The sequence below is a fragment of the Phalacrocorax carbo genome, unplaced genomic scaffold (assembly GCF_963921805.1).
Source record: "Phalacrocorax carbo unplaced genomic scaffold, bPhaCar2.1 SCAFFOLD_36, whole genome shotgun sequence".
NCBI classification, from domain to species: Eukaryota; Metazoa; Chordata; class Aves; order Suliformes; family Phalacrocoracidae; genus Phalacrocorax; species Phalacrocorax carbo.
Window position 1 is genome coordinate 233,818 of NW_026990495.1, and position 18,146 is coordinate 251,963.

At 47.8% G+C, this 18,146-nt stretch overlaps 1 protein-coding gene across 1 annotated transcript; it reads right to left on the reverse strand.

The window, feature by feature from the left end:
• Positions 1-6,752: 6,752 nt before the first annotated feature.
• On the reverse strand, positions 6,753-14,148 carry LOC135311278 (E3 ubiquitin-protein ligase RBBP6-like). Its single transcript, XM_064440405.1, is given in 10 exon segments — positions 6,753-6,860; positions 6,862-7,930; positions 8,503-8,510; positions 8,766-8,942; positions 9,386-9,489; positions 10,239-10,411; positions 11,333-11,472; positions 11,963-12,059; positions 12,179-12,267; positions 14,104-14,148. Coding segments are annotated over 10 exon segments (2,010 nt in total).
• Between the last annotated feature and the right edge of the window lie 3,998 nt (positions 14,149-18,146).

Sequence of the window (18,146 nt, forward strand, 5' to 3'; positions counted from 1 at the left end):
AGAAGCCTGTCCTAACTTGTCACTGTCTTTTCCGCTCAGACCCATGCCAAGAGACAGCAGATGTCCAACAACAGCTCCATCACCCACTTCCTCCTCCTGGCGTTCACAGAGATGCGGGAGCTGCAGCTCCTGCACTTCTGGCTCTCCCTGGGCATCTACCTGGCTGCCCTCCTGGGCAACGGGCTCATCATCACCGCCGTCGCCTGCAACCACTGCCTCCACACCCCCATGTACTTCTTCCTCCTCAACCTCTCCCTCCTCGACCTGGGCTCCATCTCCACCACTCTCCCCAAATCCATGGCCAGTTCCCTCTGGGACACCAGGGGCATCTCCTACGTGGGATGTGCTGCGCAAGCCTTTCTGCTTGCCTTTCTCATGTTAGCAGATTTTTACCTCCTCACCATCGTGGCCTACGACCGCTACGTGGCCATCTGCAAACCCCTGCACTACGGGACCCTCCTGGGCAGGGTCCTTGCCAGGCAAACCCAACACTCAGGAAGAAGACACAGGACAGGGAAACACATCCCAGGGTGAAAATCTCCAGGCAGTAGGGGCATGAGAGGAAACCAAACCCCGAAATGTGGTGGGAGGGAGAATTCAGAAAACTCCATATTGTCCCCCGCCAAGGCAGAGACTTTCCTCTGAGAAAGCCCACTTGCCTCCTCTGCCACCCAGCAAAGCCTCTGCCCTCAGGGCTGTGGGGTCCAAGGCACGAACGACCTCATCTGCATCCAGAGCTCCAGCAAAGCATTGGTGCAGCTCTCCAGTCACATGCCCATTGCACTCTGGAGAGCACAGGGGCTGACAGCAACTGCTTGGCTATGTGATGCCTGGGCACTGGCGTGCACAGCTGGGTGAGGCTGTCCCGAGCGCTCGGCTGTCTCTCCGCTTGCCTCTTTCACCTACGCCACCACTGCATTTCTCCTTGTTTGTCCACTAGCCTTCGATATTGTTCTTGATATCTTGTTTTTGCTGTCGGGCTCTCTGCAGATGGGAGTTGCAGCTGCAGAGTCAAATGCTGATCTTGTGGGCCCTTTCATGCAGGTGCGTCCATAGGAACAAGGTAACCAGTGTCCCAGCTTCCCTCTAAGCTGTGGAGCTGTGGGCAATGTGGTCTGTGTCATTCCCTGGCAAAGGAGCTGACTCCCTTACTGAGAGACCATCATTAGGACACTTGGGGATCTCCTTGCTAAGTCCTTCCAAGCTCTGAGCTGCCCCCCATGTTGCAAATCTGTCCCATGGCATCCTGGTGGTACCTGAATGCCCTGTGGAGAAGCGCAGAGATGCTCCAGCCGAGGAAATGCTGTTGGGTGTGTGACATGAACCATGTGTGTCCTTGGTGAGAAGTGGGGTGCTGAGACCTCGGCAGTGGGTCCCTCTGCTCTCAGCAGTGCCCGGTGTCTTTTCAGGGTAACATGTGAGTGTGATTATTCTCTGTGTCAGAAAGGCACGAGCTCAGGGCAATCGGGAAAAAGGCAGAGGGACAGAAAACGTCCCCTCTCTCTGCGCTAAGCCACAGGCAATCCTCTTGCCTTGCAGGACTCGCTCTGTAAAACACCCCCTCTCTCTCACTTTTGTGAGTGTGGTTTCTTAGCACAGGGAGTGCAGGTACTGACAAGCCCGTTTCCATTAGGAGCGCTTTTATCTGACATATTTGAACACCAGGACTGAACTCTGCCCCCACAGTTCCCATGAACCCACTGCTGCAGTGCAGGGCTGACTCCTTGGGAGCCAGCGGGCTGAGGTCCTGCTCCTCACGGCACACTGAGCCAGCACCAACCAGAGCTCCAGCCGCAGAGCTGGACAGAGGTCGCATAGAAATAGAGAAGGGGTGGGGAGTGTGTAGTATGAGAAATGGCTTGGATTTCACTCGGAGAATTCTGCCCTAACTTGTCCTGTCCTCCTCGTTCAGTGCTCCACACCCAGAGGCAGCAGATGCCCAATGGCAGCTCCATCACTGAATTCCTCCTCCTGGCACTTGCAGACACGTGGGAGCTGCAGCTCCTGCACTTCTGGCTCTTCCTGGCCATCTACCTGGCTGCCCTCCTAGTTGAAGATGCCCGTGCTCGCTGCAGGGGGGTTGGACTAGATGACCATTAAAGGTCCCTTCCAACCCAAACTATTCTATGATTCTACAATACGCACATCTGGCCAGCGGGCATACGCGCGCGCACACGCACAGAGCGGGCACACACACACAAAACGCACACACAGAGGCAGTGCATGCATGCCCTACAGCACGCCTGCCTGCGGAGTGCACCCACCCCCACACACCGCATGCACGCACGGAGTGTGCACCCACCCGTCTGCCCACACGCACACTCACAGCGTACACCCAGTGATGCAGGCGCACACAGAACGCCCCTCAGATCCGTTCCCTTCTTCCAGCCGCCAGGGGCTTCACCTGACTGCCTTGACTTTTCAGCTATCATGGAGAGTAGCTTGGCAGCTACAGCAGCCAGTTCCTCAGGCCTCTGGGATGCATCTGGCCAGGTCCCTCAGACTTATGGGTGTTCAGGTTCTTCAGGTGGTCGCGAACTCGAGCTTCTCTTCCAGTGGGAGGGACTTTGCTTGCCCAGTCCCTGTCTTGCGGTGCATGCACTCTAGAGGTGTGGGAAGAGAGGTTGCCAGTGAAGACTGAGGCAACAAAGTGGTTGAGTACCTCAGCCTTCTCCTCGCCTGTTGTTGCCCGTTGCCAGCCTTGTTGATCAAGGGGGGTACGCTTTCTTTGACATCCACTGGCTGCAGCGTGTGGTCATCCACAGTGCATGGGGGGCTGCTCTGGGAAAGAAGGGGTCTGATGGTGATTTGGTTAACAAATCATTCAAGGCACACCTTCCCTGAAAGGCCATACGCTGCTGCTGTATGCTGCTGTGGGTGCGCCGGGAACGTTGTCTTAGCTAGGGTCTGCCTCTGTCAGGAAGGCTGCGTGTGTGCTCTGCACTGAGACACTCAGCGCCTGCGCCCCTCTGTCCAGGTACGCCAAGCAAGTGTAAAAAAGAGCGTAATTTCAGACAGAACGGACTTGAGGAACTTTTGCTAGCTTAGCCACATTAGACAGGGACTGCAACTCCTGAATGCAAGAATAGTCGTGTTGGAGAATAACCCTAGGAGGTAGCTGGGTAAAGCGGCTCTAGTGTCAAATGCTGATGCGTGTTGGTCTTGTCTGTTTTTCATGTAAAGGGTAATGAAATCTATGGTGTGCATCAGATACTACATTTAATATCTTCCTTCTGAGACTCCGTGAAGAAAGCAGTGCTATTTGAACAAGGTAATTAAATCTGCCCTGATGAGTGCTCTTGAGTACAAGCATGCTTGGTCTGTTGCTTTCATGTTGCTTCCTATCATTTTGCTGTTCTGAGATGAGTTAGAGCAGCACAGACAGGGCACAGGTATTGCTCGTTGGGCTGTTAACTTCCAAGTGGTGAGTGGGAGTAAGGGTAAGCAAACTCAGGTAGATAAATCTGGCACTTGGCCACTGCCCATATGTTTTGAATTTATTCTGTAACTCCTCCTTCCACATTTATACATTACCTAATATAGGTTTTTAATCTGCCTGAGTGTTTCTCTGATTTTCACACTGATTCTTTTTAAAAGTAAAATGCAGATCGAATCTTAACCCCACTCTGCAGTTTTTGTCACTCCTGTTTTAAGGCTTTAATGAGCACCTTAATTTCTGGACTGTTTTCCATGTGGGTCTGTTGTCTGTGGGCAACTAAGTTGTACAGGTGTCGTGGTTTAGCCGGCAGCTCAACCCCACACAGTCGCTCGCTCCCTCCCCCACCGGTAGATGGGGGAGAGAATCAGAGGGGTAACGCTCGTGGGGTGGGATAAGAACAGTTTAATAATTAAAATTCAAAGAAACAACAACAGAAATGCAATGTAAAGGAGAACAACGAGAGGCGCAAAGCCCCGGGGGAGGGGGGAAGGGAGGGGAGAGGGGGAACGAACCGCCGAAATGAACCGCACGTGCTGCAGCCGCCCGCCGACCCGACGCCGCGCTGCTCCCACGCTGCCGCTGCCCCCCCTCAATATACTGGTCATGGTGTCACGTGGTATGGAATGAACCTGCCATTGGCCAGTCGGGGTCAGCCGCCCCCACCACGGCCCCGACCCTCCCAGCCCCCCCCCACACACGTGGCAGAGCGCGGGAAGCTGGAAAGGTAGGCGACCCCCACAGTGAGGAGAATTAACCCCTTCTCAGCCAAAACCAGCACAACAGGTTAGGACTACTTAGAGGAACTCTGGTGCAAGGTGTCAAGCCGTTGGTGGATTAATACAGGGTATTTATCATGGCTGTCTGACTGCCTTTTAGTGTACAAGTAGATGCGTAGTCATTCAGAGAGTAAAGGAATGAGATTAAAAATGCCAAATTCAGGCTTAGAAAGAATTGGGGGGCGGGGATTGTGTTGTTCTTCTTGGTTTGTGGGGTTTTTTTTGGTGGAAGCATCTCTGATTGCCCTCTGGATATGCATGTGACACGCAGCAGGAAACTGAAACTGTTAATGGAGTATCATTTGTAATGGATTCTTGTAAAAGCAAATCTGAATTGAAAACATTAATGGTATTAAATTGGTTTATAATGGATGGTTGCATGTTTCAGAACTCTGGAACGGTATTTTCACGGACCTTCCTGGTTTGTATGAGGCAGAAGGGTAGCATTCCGATTCAGTGAGCTGAGACAGGTTTCCTGTGTTCATTCCCAGAATGAGTGGGCAGTGGCCTAGGAGAATACGCAAAGCCAGTGCCGAGCGTCGTGGGAAAATAGGCGGTTTCAGGAGCTTCTACAGGGAAAACTGAAGCATGAAAACCAGGAAACCTTTTTGGAAGATGGTATGCAAAAATGGAAAAGGTTGATTTGGAGCCAGTTGTACAACAAAAAGTAAATCTTAAAAGGAAGTTTGAGCAACACTTGAACTGTGGCTAATTCTGCAGCACGGTATGGGCAGTATTTCTGCTTTGCTCGTAAGGGTCATCCAGACTTGGAGCAGCAAGAATTTGAATAATCAAAACGCTTTGGTAGCACTTTGAGTAGCAGAGAAGGTTGGAAATTTAATTTGATTTCCAGGCAGTCGGAAACAATATAAAGTTGTCTAGGTTACTGTGGGCACTTCTAAGATGAGAGCTCCTGTAGCCAAGAGGAAAGGTAAATTCTGTAGTAGACTGCCAGGCAGCGCAGTCACAGCAAGTGCTTGATATGGGAGAGGAGAAAACTTTGGGGCTTAGGGGTTTGGGTATTTTCCCCACCTCTGGGGGAAAAAAAACAACGTAGAAAAAAAGGGATACCTTGTGATGCTCCCTTCTCTGTTTTATTGTTGTGTAAAACTTTGTTGTTGCTGTAAAGCTCCCTGTTGTCCCTGTGTTGCATTTTGCACGGAGGCTGAAGGACAGCCTGTGTTCTTTTGTTGTAGAGCTTTAGTACAGGCGTCCCCATGTGCCTGTACCTCTGCCCTCGCAGTCAGGGTTGTCCTGGGAGGGGTTGCAGGTGCTGAAAGGTCTGTCTTGCTAAAGACCTTGTAATAAAGCTGCACGCAGACGGCTTTGCGTGTTCCAGAGCAGCGTGCGCTTCTCCTCAGCAGGAGTTAGTTTTTTGTCGAACAGGCTGCTGTTGTTTTCGGGTGGCTTTTAAAATGTGTGTTCGCATTCACGGAAGTGCTGGTGTGCATTTAAAACTTTTTTGCTCTCCCTGGTTGCTATTTTGATTCTAAATGAGGACTGGTGACTTTTACTTTTACTTTTACTAAGCTACTATCTCCCTTCAACACTTTCTAAAAGCCTGTCCCACTGCTGATGGGCTGTGAGCAGTGGGAGGACAAGACTGAGTTTTGTCTTTTGTACGTAAGTCCAGGAAGTTTCTTGCATATAACTGATTTTCTATGTTTTCTTTGAGTTAATGGCTTCTACATAGGAAATGGCAATTGGTACGCTGGAATATTAGAATGCACCATTGCAGTTGAAGTGAACTCAGGTCAATAACTGTAGGAAATACAATAAACGCAGTGGCTACAGGTGTTGGTCATCTGCTTCTGGTGGACCTTTGTTTGGATGACCTACCTTGCAACCAGAGGGAAAATGAAGCATGGGGTAAGCTTGCAGGTTTTAAACTTGAATTGAAAAGTAAAAAAACTTGTGTCTTTTAAACAAACAATATGCATCCCACTTTGAAGATACTAGTGTGCAGAGATTTATGACTAGTGATTACAGATGGTGGTTTGACATCGTATAGTCCTGAAGAGATTAAAAATGGGAGTGGTTTAATACTCCTTCTAATGTCACAAATACCCCCCTCCCACCAGGATCCCTCTGTCACTGTGATTCTTGCTGGGGAGGTGTAGGAATTTTACCCTCTGGGTCAGTGCAGCAGCCTGAAAGGGAGATGTGATCGATGTGCCCTATTTCTTGGGAATGATCTCCTGCTTCCGTCAATTCTCTTGGGGCAAAGTTTAGGCTTGCCTTTTAAAGGAAATCTGACTTATCAATCCCCACATTTTTCCTAATCATTTTTGTGACATCTCTGTTAGCTCATGGTGAGACGCTAGTTAGAAATGTAACACAGACATGCCAGGGAACACACGAGGCTAAAAGAGTGTTAACTTTATTGATGAACATGCGATTTGTGTTTATACAGGTGCGAGTAAACAAAGAGAACAATAGCCATGCAATTGCCCGTATTCCAGAAATGGCTCTAACTTGGCTGATAAGGCACTCCCCTTCTATCCTCCCAACTAGCAACTACTCGCTGCAGGACAGCATCAAAACACCCTCATCCTTTCAAGAGGAAGGTGTTTTAACACTGCCTGACTTTGGCTAGTCCTCCTTTGCCTTTTTCGCAGGAGGTTCCAGTCGAGGAGATTTGTCACGACCCGTGTCCACCTTCTCGTTGGAACCTTCAGCTGGTTTTACTGTATTGTCCATCTTAGCAGGAAGAGCCACTTCTACTTTCCGCTTGGCCTTGTCAGTCTTTGCTTTTGGCTTATCCTTCTCTTCTTCCTCCTTTTCAGACCCCAGTCTGAAAGCACTAGACTCTGTTTCCATAGGCTCATTTCTCACAGGGGTGGCATCGTCTCTGCTTGGGAGCCTGAAGACAGACTCCGCTGTAACACCTTCTGCTGCAGCTGCCTCTCTTGGTTTTCTCGCACCTTCCAACAACTCAGCATTTGGAAATCCTTCATTCCGGTGCTTTTTATCTTTATTGCCTTTCTTGTCTCCCAGTGGTTTTTCCACCTCTTTCTTTTTTGATGTTTCAGGATCTTTGATGCCATGGCTCTCCCTTCCACATGGTTTTTCAGGGTAATTTCCAGCTGTATGATGGTTTCTGTGCCTCTGCCCACCAGGATAATCCTGCCTACGTCCCTGAGCACATGGCAAATTCTCTTCTGTGGTGCCAGGTGGACCAAACCTACCTGGAGAAAAGTCCTCTCTGTTTTGTGGAGGTGGAGGTTGACAGCCAACAGCATAGCCCTTGTAAAACTTCTCACTCCGGTGCCTAGAGTTCCCTCGCCGTTCTCTGTATCTTTCCTTTTCAAATGGATCCCTCCAGTCACGGGATCTGCCCTCGTAAGCTTTCCTATCATATGGTGGAACCTCTCTGGACATGTTAAAACACTCCCTTTCTCCTTCCCCTTGAGGTAGAGTCCGTTTAGTTGGAGACTGGCCCCTAAACACCGGAGACCTTGACCGTGAATGGTATCTTCTGTGCGGGGGTGACCTTAGCCTTGAATGGTGAGAGCCGCGTGACCTTGACCTGGAGCGATAGTTACGACTCTTCCCTTTGCCTCTTCTTGGATACGGCGGCGATCGCGGGGAGGAACGAGACTGGGAACGATTGAATGATCGAGAGTAGGAGTGAGTGGGGGAAGAACTGGATCTTGACTTGGTGTAGGTATACGAACTTCTACAGTAAGATGAAGCACTGCAGGGAGACTTGGACCTGAAAAAAAACCACACAGAAAAAGAAAGAAAAAAGGGTCACACTCCCCAACTTTTTTCCTCTCAAATTTGGTTTGCTTTGTTTGGTTTGGTTTGGTTTTTTTTATCCTCTCTCCATGTGTTTATGTAATGATGCTACTGCAAATTGAAGAACTTGTTAGCATGTAAAGTTTCTGCTTCCAAGTTTCTAGCCTGGCTTTCCACTTGATCCTATAATTATATTTAATTTTCGTATGTGATTACGGTTTCCCCAGAAAGTGTTGGTTTTTGGCAGTCCCCTTGTCAGTCCTGTGCTGATGTTTTATTTTAAATAATCTTAGTGCAAGCACAGATCCCTTTGTTAAAGGCAATTCAAAGTAAGCCATTTCAAAATTAATTACCGCTTGTGTTCCCCACAACTACCTGTGCGTACTTATTCATTGCAAATCAGCTGTTGCAGGAGTTACGTGTTACGGCCTCCTTTAACCAGTAGTAGTAGTACAGTTACCGGTAGTAATGCATTGAATTTCTGTGGGACACTTACAGTTCGCAGCCTGATCCGCCACCTGCTGAGCGAATTGTAGTGGCTCTCACTGGATGACCTGTTGCAGTGGGGAGGGAAAAAGAAAAAAATCCCATTCAGTTTATCTGAAGATAAGACTTTTAAAGGAATTCTAAAGTTAGCGTTACTTACCCGTTGTGGGTATTGATTGTCCTTGGGGGCCCAGACGACTCGGCAGTGCTGCTTGTCTTAGTAGCGGAACCTGACGGCCCTTGGCAAAAAACGGTTGGAAAGAGTTGGAAACGAAGCTCTGCTAAAAGACAAGGATCAGTGCCTATGCTGAAATCAAACTAACCTTCTCCTCCAACAACCCGCCGATTGGCTGAGAGGAAGGTTTAGAAAGGTTAGCGGCCGTCACCAGCGCGGCGGGAGGCCCGACAGTCAGGAGCGGTGGTGGAGGTGGTGGCGGTGGCAGCTGCTGCGGCTGCTGCTGCCGAGGGTAGCCAGTTCCATTTTGGAAGTTGTTCACAGCCTAGAGGCAGAAAAACACGGACAAAAAGGGGATAGGAAACTTCAGGAGGCACACAAACAAAAGGCTCCACAGAGGAACATCACTCGCCTGTTCCTGTAAATGCTATCAATCCTAAAATAAATCAGCAGGCAGGGATAGGAACACATCGCATTAAGCGCCGGCATTAATGACTGGTAACTCAGGGTGTCTGTATTTAAAGCACTTCAGTGTCAACACCGAATTTGAAAGGGAGGCAATCACGTTAAAACTGTGACCTGAATTTGCCAGACTGTCTCTAAGGAGTTGTAAGCTTCTGTAACAAGGGATCATGCACTGGAGGAGTAAATGTAGCCTTGTCCAATTTAGCCCTGCTTCAGGAGCTGCCGATTCATGTTTTCTTCCCTTTCAGCTTTTCAGGAATAGACTTCTCTTACAAGCAGTTCACGGAAAAGCCATCACGTTACCTGGCGTAGGATCTTGTTGGCAGCTAAAGCATCAGGAGAAACATCGCTCTGATGACACGTTGGGCAGGTATGATCCTCAGAATCCAGTAACGCTGTTCTAATACCTGTGTGCAATTAGAGGCATCAAAATAGATTTTAGCCAAACTAAGGCCATTTTTGGGGTTCTCATCAGTTAGAAAACCATGTATATGATTAATGGGTGAAGATGATCTTGAATTGGGAACATGAAGCTCAAGTTCAGTAGCCTAATAATTTTCTAGTATGCAGCCAATAATGGTACAGCCCTGATGTTTCACTCCTGTAACATCTGGAGGTGTGGAGTAGGCGGTGTCTTGATGTCTTGACTCACCTTTTTTCCACTCTCTAGTACAGTGAGAAGTCACCAACCTCAGGGCTAGTGAATAAAAGAGACCTCAAAAACCCGTTAGCGGGTTTGAGTTCTGAAGGTTTCAGCCAACTCTCCCGTGGAGGAGAATGTGCATTAAATGCCCAAGTACCCGATTGCTGCAGACCACAGGAAGTCACCAGCGTTGGCTCTGTAATTTTGTAGGAGGGAAAGGGCTGTGGACAAACGAAATGCATTCGCTATCTAATAGCGTCATCACCGGCGCAGTTACGCCCTCTTCTCATACTCGTCCTTCCACGTGCGAAGGGGATTTAACGAGATACATAAAAAGGAGGAAAAAGCTTTCGGCCTTTCTTTTGCCCTTTATAGGAGAAGAGTCCTTTCCTATTCAGGCTGGGCTTAAGTACTACATAGAACCGGTGAGAGAGTAATTTCCTGATCTCCTGTTTCTGCTTTCAGAGGATCAGAGGTGATGTTTTGAATTAACAGCCATGGGGTCACACTTACATTCGTCACAATAACTGTTTCCACAGCAGGGAATAACAGCTGCGTCGGTCATTATATCTTTACAAAGGGGACACAGGAGCTCATCTGGAATAGGCTCATCGGAGGGGGAGGAGGAGGCCGGCTCTTCTGGTAGAAAGGGAGGCTTTTCCTTCTTTCCTCTGGCATAAGCTTCCCTGGAGGGGGGTGGGGAAGGAGAGAGCAAAAAGTTAAAGGTGGGTCAAGGAGAACTTTTCCAAGCTTTGGCTTTTCTCAGGGGAAGAGAACAGGTGGAATTCTTCTCACTCCACATTAGCCTTCTAAAACGTAGGCCGCTAGTTGAAAGTCCTTTTCTACAGCCACAGGATGAGAAGAGGGAGGGGGAACAATTTTCCTGCTGCAGACCTCTCCCATTCATTGGGTCAATGGAGAAATCAGCTCAGACTAGGCAAATAATTTTTTGACAGCTAGAAATCGTGTGAAATGAATCCCACCTCTCCTCTGTTGCCAGAGGGTAAAAGTAAACGGCAGGCTGAGGATCAAGTCAGTCTCCGAGTAATTAAGTTTTGGAAATGGAAGAAGTCTATGTTAGAGCTTCTACAAAAGGAGGTCCATGGCAGAACACCAGAAGTGCCACCGAGTGCATTTTAGAGCAGCCGCTCTTGTCAGCACACAGTAGTATTTTCTTAGTTTATAGCAACAGGAAAACTGCAGCCTCTTTCACACAGGGGAGGTGATAAAAGTCAGAGGGGGAGGAAACCTCACTCCCACAGCAACTTGTTAACTTTTGCAAGGAGCCTTTGCAGCATCGGACAGAAGCAAAATGCGCTTTCAAAGAGAACGACTCCACTGCAAACACCTCGGAAACCTTTTGCAGAAATACTGATTCTTAGCACGCCACAAGTTTAAGCAGCTTCCAGGGGCATGAACAGGAGGAGCGTCCTATTTTAGGGCCTTGGGATTAGAAAGTATCACGGGTGTTAAGGTTAAGATGCAATGCCAGTGCTTCCTCCCCCGTAACTAGAGGTGCTGGCCCACTCGGCTGCATTGCCGCCCAGGCATCGACGCACGGTTCCTCTCCTTCGCTCCTGGGTCAGTCCCGTTAGTCCCATACTTACGCATTAATAATTGGTATGGCATATTTTCCCGTGCTGGTCAGCATAGCACCCTTTGTGTTGGGATCTTTCACCTCCACCATGAAACTCCTTGGAATGCCCGTGCTCCTCCTAATTCTGGGAACAGGCTCAAAAGTCTTGTCCTGGCAGGAAAAGAAATGCAGGCGTATCTCAAGACCCACACTTAAAACGACATCTCCGTGACTGTTGTTAAATGGCAGGGACGCTCAGCCAGAGGCTTGTGTCATTACACCAGGCAGATATCCAATAGATGGGGCCAGCAGAAACATCCTGGTTTTGTACAAAATACTAAAAACTGTGAAGTGTCTTTAGAAAGGGTTCAAACCCAAAATAAATTTCCAGTCATATTGAAATACAGAAAAATATGCATGAAAGTTGACAGAGAAAGATCTCTGGCTATGTTTGTTGTGGTGGCCTGGAAAAAAGAAAATTTTGCCTTGATAATTGCAGGTGTCCCTTGAATTTTGAAGGGCTTTGCAACTTTGCCATGTAACCTCTCTATTTCACCCCAAGAGAAACACGTCTTAATATGCGTGTTCATGTATCTGTTACCTCACTGCCAAGGTAAAAAACAAAACCGAAGTAACACCAGAAGTCCCCCCCCAACCTTACCCCGTTTGTTGGGCAGTTCTTTATATAGTGGCCAGGTTTTCCACAACGAAAGCAAGTATATGATGGCGGAGGTAGACCCAGGCTGTTCTTCATGTAACTAGAAGGTTTTTTGGGAGAAAAAGAAAAAGGGGTGCATGTATCTCTCTTGTTAAAGCAACCATCTCTAGCATCCCTCCGTAATCGTTGGGGAACAGATCTGGCGTTATCAACACTTACTTGATTGGATCATATGCACGGCAAGACTGTATCATCATCGCTTTTATTTTGTCTTCTTCGGAAGCGCTGGCTTCAGCCAGACTGGCAGTCTGTGTAACAGGCCGTTAGTCGACACACACGTTAGAAACACTTTAGAGCCCCTGCTAACTTCTTCGTGTTAAGTGAGCTAACTACGGTAAGCAAAACCTGCAGGTTTCTCCAGCTGGCCGTGTCCTTTTACCATGCAAATTGTAATACAAGCCTTACGCAGAACTAGATCTTCATATGAAGGAAACCAGCTGATTTCTTGGTTTTTGAAGTACTATTTGTTCAAACGTTTTAATTACACACTAGTGCAGATACCAGCAGGGTCTAAGGGAGGGACTGTACATTCTTTGGACCGTCCAGCACCAAGCCTTCAGATCAGCCACTCCTGTCTTTGCTTTTAGGTGCATTCCTTCGCAAGAGCAACCAACTACTTTCAGCATTTTATTAAATGGTTGTTTCCTATACACAGTTTTTCCTCAACTGTAACATAATGCAGATCGACACCTATGAAATCATTTCCATTAACCGTGACAGAAAACTTCACAGACACTTGACTGATTTGCTTGAACCCAAGAGATGTACAAGACACATCCAAAACCCACAAAACATTTCTAGGGATAGGCGAAAGTTCAAATATGGCATTTCGTACATAGCAGTAATAAACCAGAGGACTTTTTACAACACATTGACTCCCTGCTGAGCCAGTCTGCGCTAAAGAGGGTAGAGTAAGTCACAGTTTTGAGCTGCTCTGAGGTGTTGTTCCTGTATTGTTCTGAAATACTTCAATGTTCTCAAAAGCTTCAATGTGTGCACCTCTTGGATGGCTTCTCACATTTTAGAGTAAAACGTCACCTAAGTTTACAGAACCAAGGACACGTTTAGGGACAGCACTAATGCAGACCAGTTTCTTCTGGTGGCTACCTTCCAAATGAATTATTTTTTCCAATATTTTTGCCACATGTCCACAATTTCATGTCTGTGGTGAGAGAGGGAAGAAGTGGCTAGTGGGGAGAGCTTTCTCTGTCCTGGGAATGAACTCCAGCCTTTCTTTTCAGAAGAAAGAACGAGCTCCTCTGCATTAGGCCCTGCCTTCTCTGATCTTTGTAACTTTAAAGCCCAGGCACTGAATTGGCTAGCACTACGCCTTCTCACAAGGCGCAATGACTAGTGCTTTCCCAGCCAAAGTTACACATTCCCGGGCAAAAACCGCCAGCAGCTCCACAGCAAAACGCGGCGTGGCAGGAGTTCCAGAAGGTCACCTCCGCCAGCATGCCACACACAGGCATGGGTGTGTTCCTAGACACGGTTAGGGACATAATCACAGCGTACACAGTCTGCGTTCAAGGAAATCAGATTGTGTTGCCCACTGTATCTATACGACAGCTGATGAAATTGTGCAGCGGTCAAAGAATGGATCTGCAGCTCTGAGGACTAGAAATTCAGAAATAGCCCTGCAATTGTCCGTGTTCCAGGCACGCCTCTAATTTGGCTGCTCCACACCCCCTGGAATGTCCGTCCCTTACAGCCAGTGACATGCTTCTGTAAAAATAGCGCTCCTCCCCAAAGCAGAACTAACGGAATGTATGAAACAGGGCAAACAGCCTCTGAAGTGCTTCTCCTTTGTGTCTTGAAGATGAGCACTAGTGCAACGTGACGTTGGTGCTGGTAAGGTTCTCCCCTTCTATCTCCCCAAAGTGGCAACTGCTCTTTACAGGAGAGGATCAAAGCATACACACATTTTAAGGTTAACATAAATACTTGACATTATTAAGAATTAAAGTAAAGCATTGTTCGCATTACAACAGTTATACAGCTCTGGATCACAGTGCAAGATTTAAAAATATGAAGCAAACACTTTTTTTTTTTTTTTGAAGTATTTGGTAAGAATATAGATATACCTGAATAAGCTGGGACAGAGAAGCAGATGCAGAGGAGTCATCCATCTGTTCACAAAAAATTAAACACATATTCAAGTTGTACAGTCCAAACATAGCAATAGTTAACCTCTACCGTAGTCTGAAAGTCTGCACGATGCGCTCCGAGTGTGACTGCAAGAGGCATTTCCGACCTCGTGTCATTTGCATTAGCTCAAGGCAAAGTCCAAAGCTACACCAGCTTAAGAGTGCCCGTGCGGTTAATGAGAAGAAACTAGACTAACCAGACCCGCTTGAGATCAGCTTGTTGCTCCAGGGTATCTCAGAGAGGGAACCTTGTCAAATGGGTCAGGAAGGGTAACTGATGTACTGTTCAGCACGTTTGCCCAACGGCCACCTTCCACGGCCCTCCAGCCCTGGGTCTTTTTTTGTTTCCTTTATATTTCTACTGAAGTATTTCCTGCCAGTCCCTCCAACCAGTCAGTTAGAACCAACACCTCCATGAAACTTGTTTGCCACCCTAAGGCAATACTGCAGAAGAACTGGGGAGGGGCGGGGACACGACTCGACAACCCCCAACCCCCAAATAATCCAAAATCCAGAATCGACAGTCAATGTATGAACTGCCATTTCAAACGGAAGACTAATCAGAAACTAAAGAGAACTAAAGAAACTGAACAGAAGACTAAATCAAAATCCAGGCTATTACCAGTCAAGCATTTCCTTCTGTTACTTATTTATATTTCAGCAGCAGAAGGACAGTGTTTTCCAACCTGATGAAAAATGCCCCACAAAGGTCCCAGGCTCTAACCTTGCGCCAAAATTTGTACACTGGGTTTCAGGTATTTTCATTTGCAGACAAGCTATTAGATGAAGCTGCTGCATCAGAGAAAGCGGGAAGAGCAAATGCAGAACTTTAGAATACCACTTTGTGTAGCAACGATATTTACATTCAGGGCAATCTGTTAAAGACATTCATGTACTTGGAGGAGCCCAAACAATATCACTGCAAATAAACAGTTCCAGGAACAAATACCCAGGTATTCAAAGGCACGGAAAGGACTCGTTTAGCTGCCCAGAACTGTCCTCAGAACGTAGGGCGTATGTCAGTTTTAGTTTTTGTTTGAACCCCCACGTCAAAGCCAGAAACAGTACCAAGTTTAACAACAATGGTTTCTCGGTGTTTTTTATGAACGTTTTCAAAAACTGTTGGGCAAAGCAAGCAAAAACCGAAGCTAAGTGATAGAAGGTGAAAATGGCAAAAATACACTCCGGAGCATTTTCATTGCAAGAAACACAAAGCGCACAAGCAGCTACGCCAACAGACACGTTACTAGCTGTAGACAGACAGATGGAGAGCACGGCACCACGTCCAGTTGTGCAAACCTTGAACCTACATCGCCTATAACCAATCGTACCTTATCTGTACAACACAAAGCCATTCAGGAAATAGCCTCGCATATTCAGGATGAAATACAATGCGTGACTGGGCACAAATACCAATAGTCCCATTAGAACTGTGCAAATGATGGCATTACGCAGTTCTTACTATGCTGAATCAAATCCATTGTCTTTGCAGCATAGGCTATGTTTTACTGGAAGAAATTATATGAAGCTACTGTTTGGAAAATTTCATACAAGGCTACGTTGTTCAGAATTCAGTGCAGTGTGCAGAAAAAGGTGTGACCCTGTGCTTTTACATACTGCTTTTGGTGTTGCGCTCACTGGCTCCGTTCGACTTCTGGAAGGAGAAAGAAAGGAAGGTGATCAGAGCTTAAAATAGAGCACTTGTGCCCCACATCAAGCAGTGAAACAGGTTATAAAACCTGCCCATCAGGACATTGTTCGGATAATCTAGTGAATGTGGCCATCTATTCATACACATAAACTGTTCCCATTCTCAAATTCTCACATTCAGTGCAACTAAAAAAAACCCCAAAATCCCAAAATGACCACAACAATCCTGTAGGCAGGATCACGTTTGAGTAGCTGTAATCTCAACCAATACACCCCAGATCTGGGGCCTCAGAGTACCTGCCATATCCTGCCTCCTCCCGCAAATGCAGGAAATAGCCAAACACTGACAATCGGGCTCCTCTGGGATGGGAACAAATTCTAAGCGTACACTACGGTGCGTATCTGTCTTTACTCTGAAAGCAATACAAGCAAGCCCGTAGCATAAGGCATCTCTCCACCTGGAGGAAACAGCATCTACAGCTCGGGTCTCAGAACAATCAAGCCCAAGAACAAACCCAACAGAATCATCTTAGAAGTTACCGTTGTTGGAGCCTGAAGCCCATGTCCCAGCAGGCCTAAAAAGGTCAGTCTGCTTTGGGACAGGTCCATTGAAACCTACCCCAGGACAACAAAAACTAACAGCCGCTTTAACAAGGGAGATGCAGTTGGAACGCCACTGGTAAACTAATATCCATTAAACCAGTGACCTCACTGAACCCCCTAGCAAAGACTACACCGCTTTACGGATACTCACGTAACAGAGGTTCTGCTGGTAGCTTTAACTCCTCCAGCAGGGATCCTTCTGACAATTACCGAGGAGTTCCTCGGAATCAGGGCGTCATCATCTGTGTATTCTGAAAACAACATCAGTACAGAAAAAAGCAGTAGTCAGTTTGTAAGAACGTATATCAGTATGTCATTACACAGCACTTCAGAGAATCCCTTTACAGAGAGAAAAGCAACCTTTTATAGGTAACACCGACTTTTATCGTCTCAACACACTCAACAAATGCAGATCAAATTAAAAGGAGGCACAGGCTTTTTGAAGGGACTTCTGCCTTTGCAGAACATGACTCCATGGGCAGATATTCCACTGATATTTAAAATCCTGTTTTCTTTTCGCTTAGGTTAGCATTGCTTCTGTTACTAGATCTCCATTATGGAAAGTTACAGTCCCGGAACTGTAAAAGGTTAGAGTGCTCAGAAAAATCTGAGCAAGTCGGCCATCTTCACTCAAGCTCCACTTTGTTCTTTCCAAGATCAGGTCAACATTTAGTCAGGACTCCTGCACGGGCAAGGTTATAAAAGAACAGTACTCTGTGTGCACGTGTAAGGATTCCAGAGACGGGAAGCACAAAAACACCCCCAAAAGTGCCCCATCCCCCCTCACTGGGGCAGGATGGGGCAGCTCACACACTGGCATCGCAGGGCCACCCGTACTGGCTGCATCCCTTCCCCTTGGGCAGGAGATTCAGCTCCCTGCAAAAACAATGCTTGGGAAGGGACTGCTCCATGGAAAGTGCGGGGATTAGGTAGGTGGGCATCGAGCGGCAGCGGCAACTCAGGGGCCAGGCAATAGCCCAAGGGAGCGCTTCTCCAGGCTGGCCACAGTCGTGCCCAGGGCCGTGGCTCTGCCGCTCCCCAACCGCGTTCTGGCTTTCAGCCTCGGGGACGTTCGTCCTTGGGAGATGCCTGCTGAGGAAGACGGGAGCATTCCTGCTCCAGCCCTGCAGTGCTCTCCTTGGGTGAAGCCCTGTGGGACACACAGACCCAGCCCACAGCCCGGGGCATGACGCTCTTGAGTGGAAGGGAGAGACGAGTGCCGTGGAGCAATCCCACGTTTGAACTGCACTCACTGCCGGTCAGCTCTGAAGAAGGACATTGAAATATTTCATGGGAGCGTCTCTGTTCTGTGTTTACAGACGTGGCTGGAGGCGATGGAGATCCAGCTTCCTGGCTGGGTTCCCGGGCTGACGCGCTGGGAGATCGCATGGGTACGTCATGGCTTTTTACTTCCTTTGAGAGCTGCCAGCTCAAAGCCCAGATGTGAGCGAGGCATCTCTTGCAGGTGCAACAATACAGGCCGCGTGTGCCATGTCGTTATGCGATCCCCTTAAACGTTCTGCTATTCAGTTCCGACAGCGAATGTACCAATGTATGATGGCAACTTCGCGTGGGTGTTTGGTTGCAGGTGTGGGTACAGGGAGGGCTCTTCCAGCTTCTGGCCAGGATCCTGTGCTGGAGCTCACCTGGCATGGCTGGGGTGAGTGGTCACTCTTGACCGGCTTCCCAGACTAAGCACTCCTTTTCAAGATTTTATTTGTGAGGAA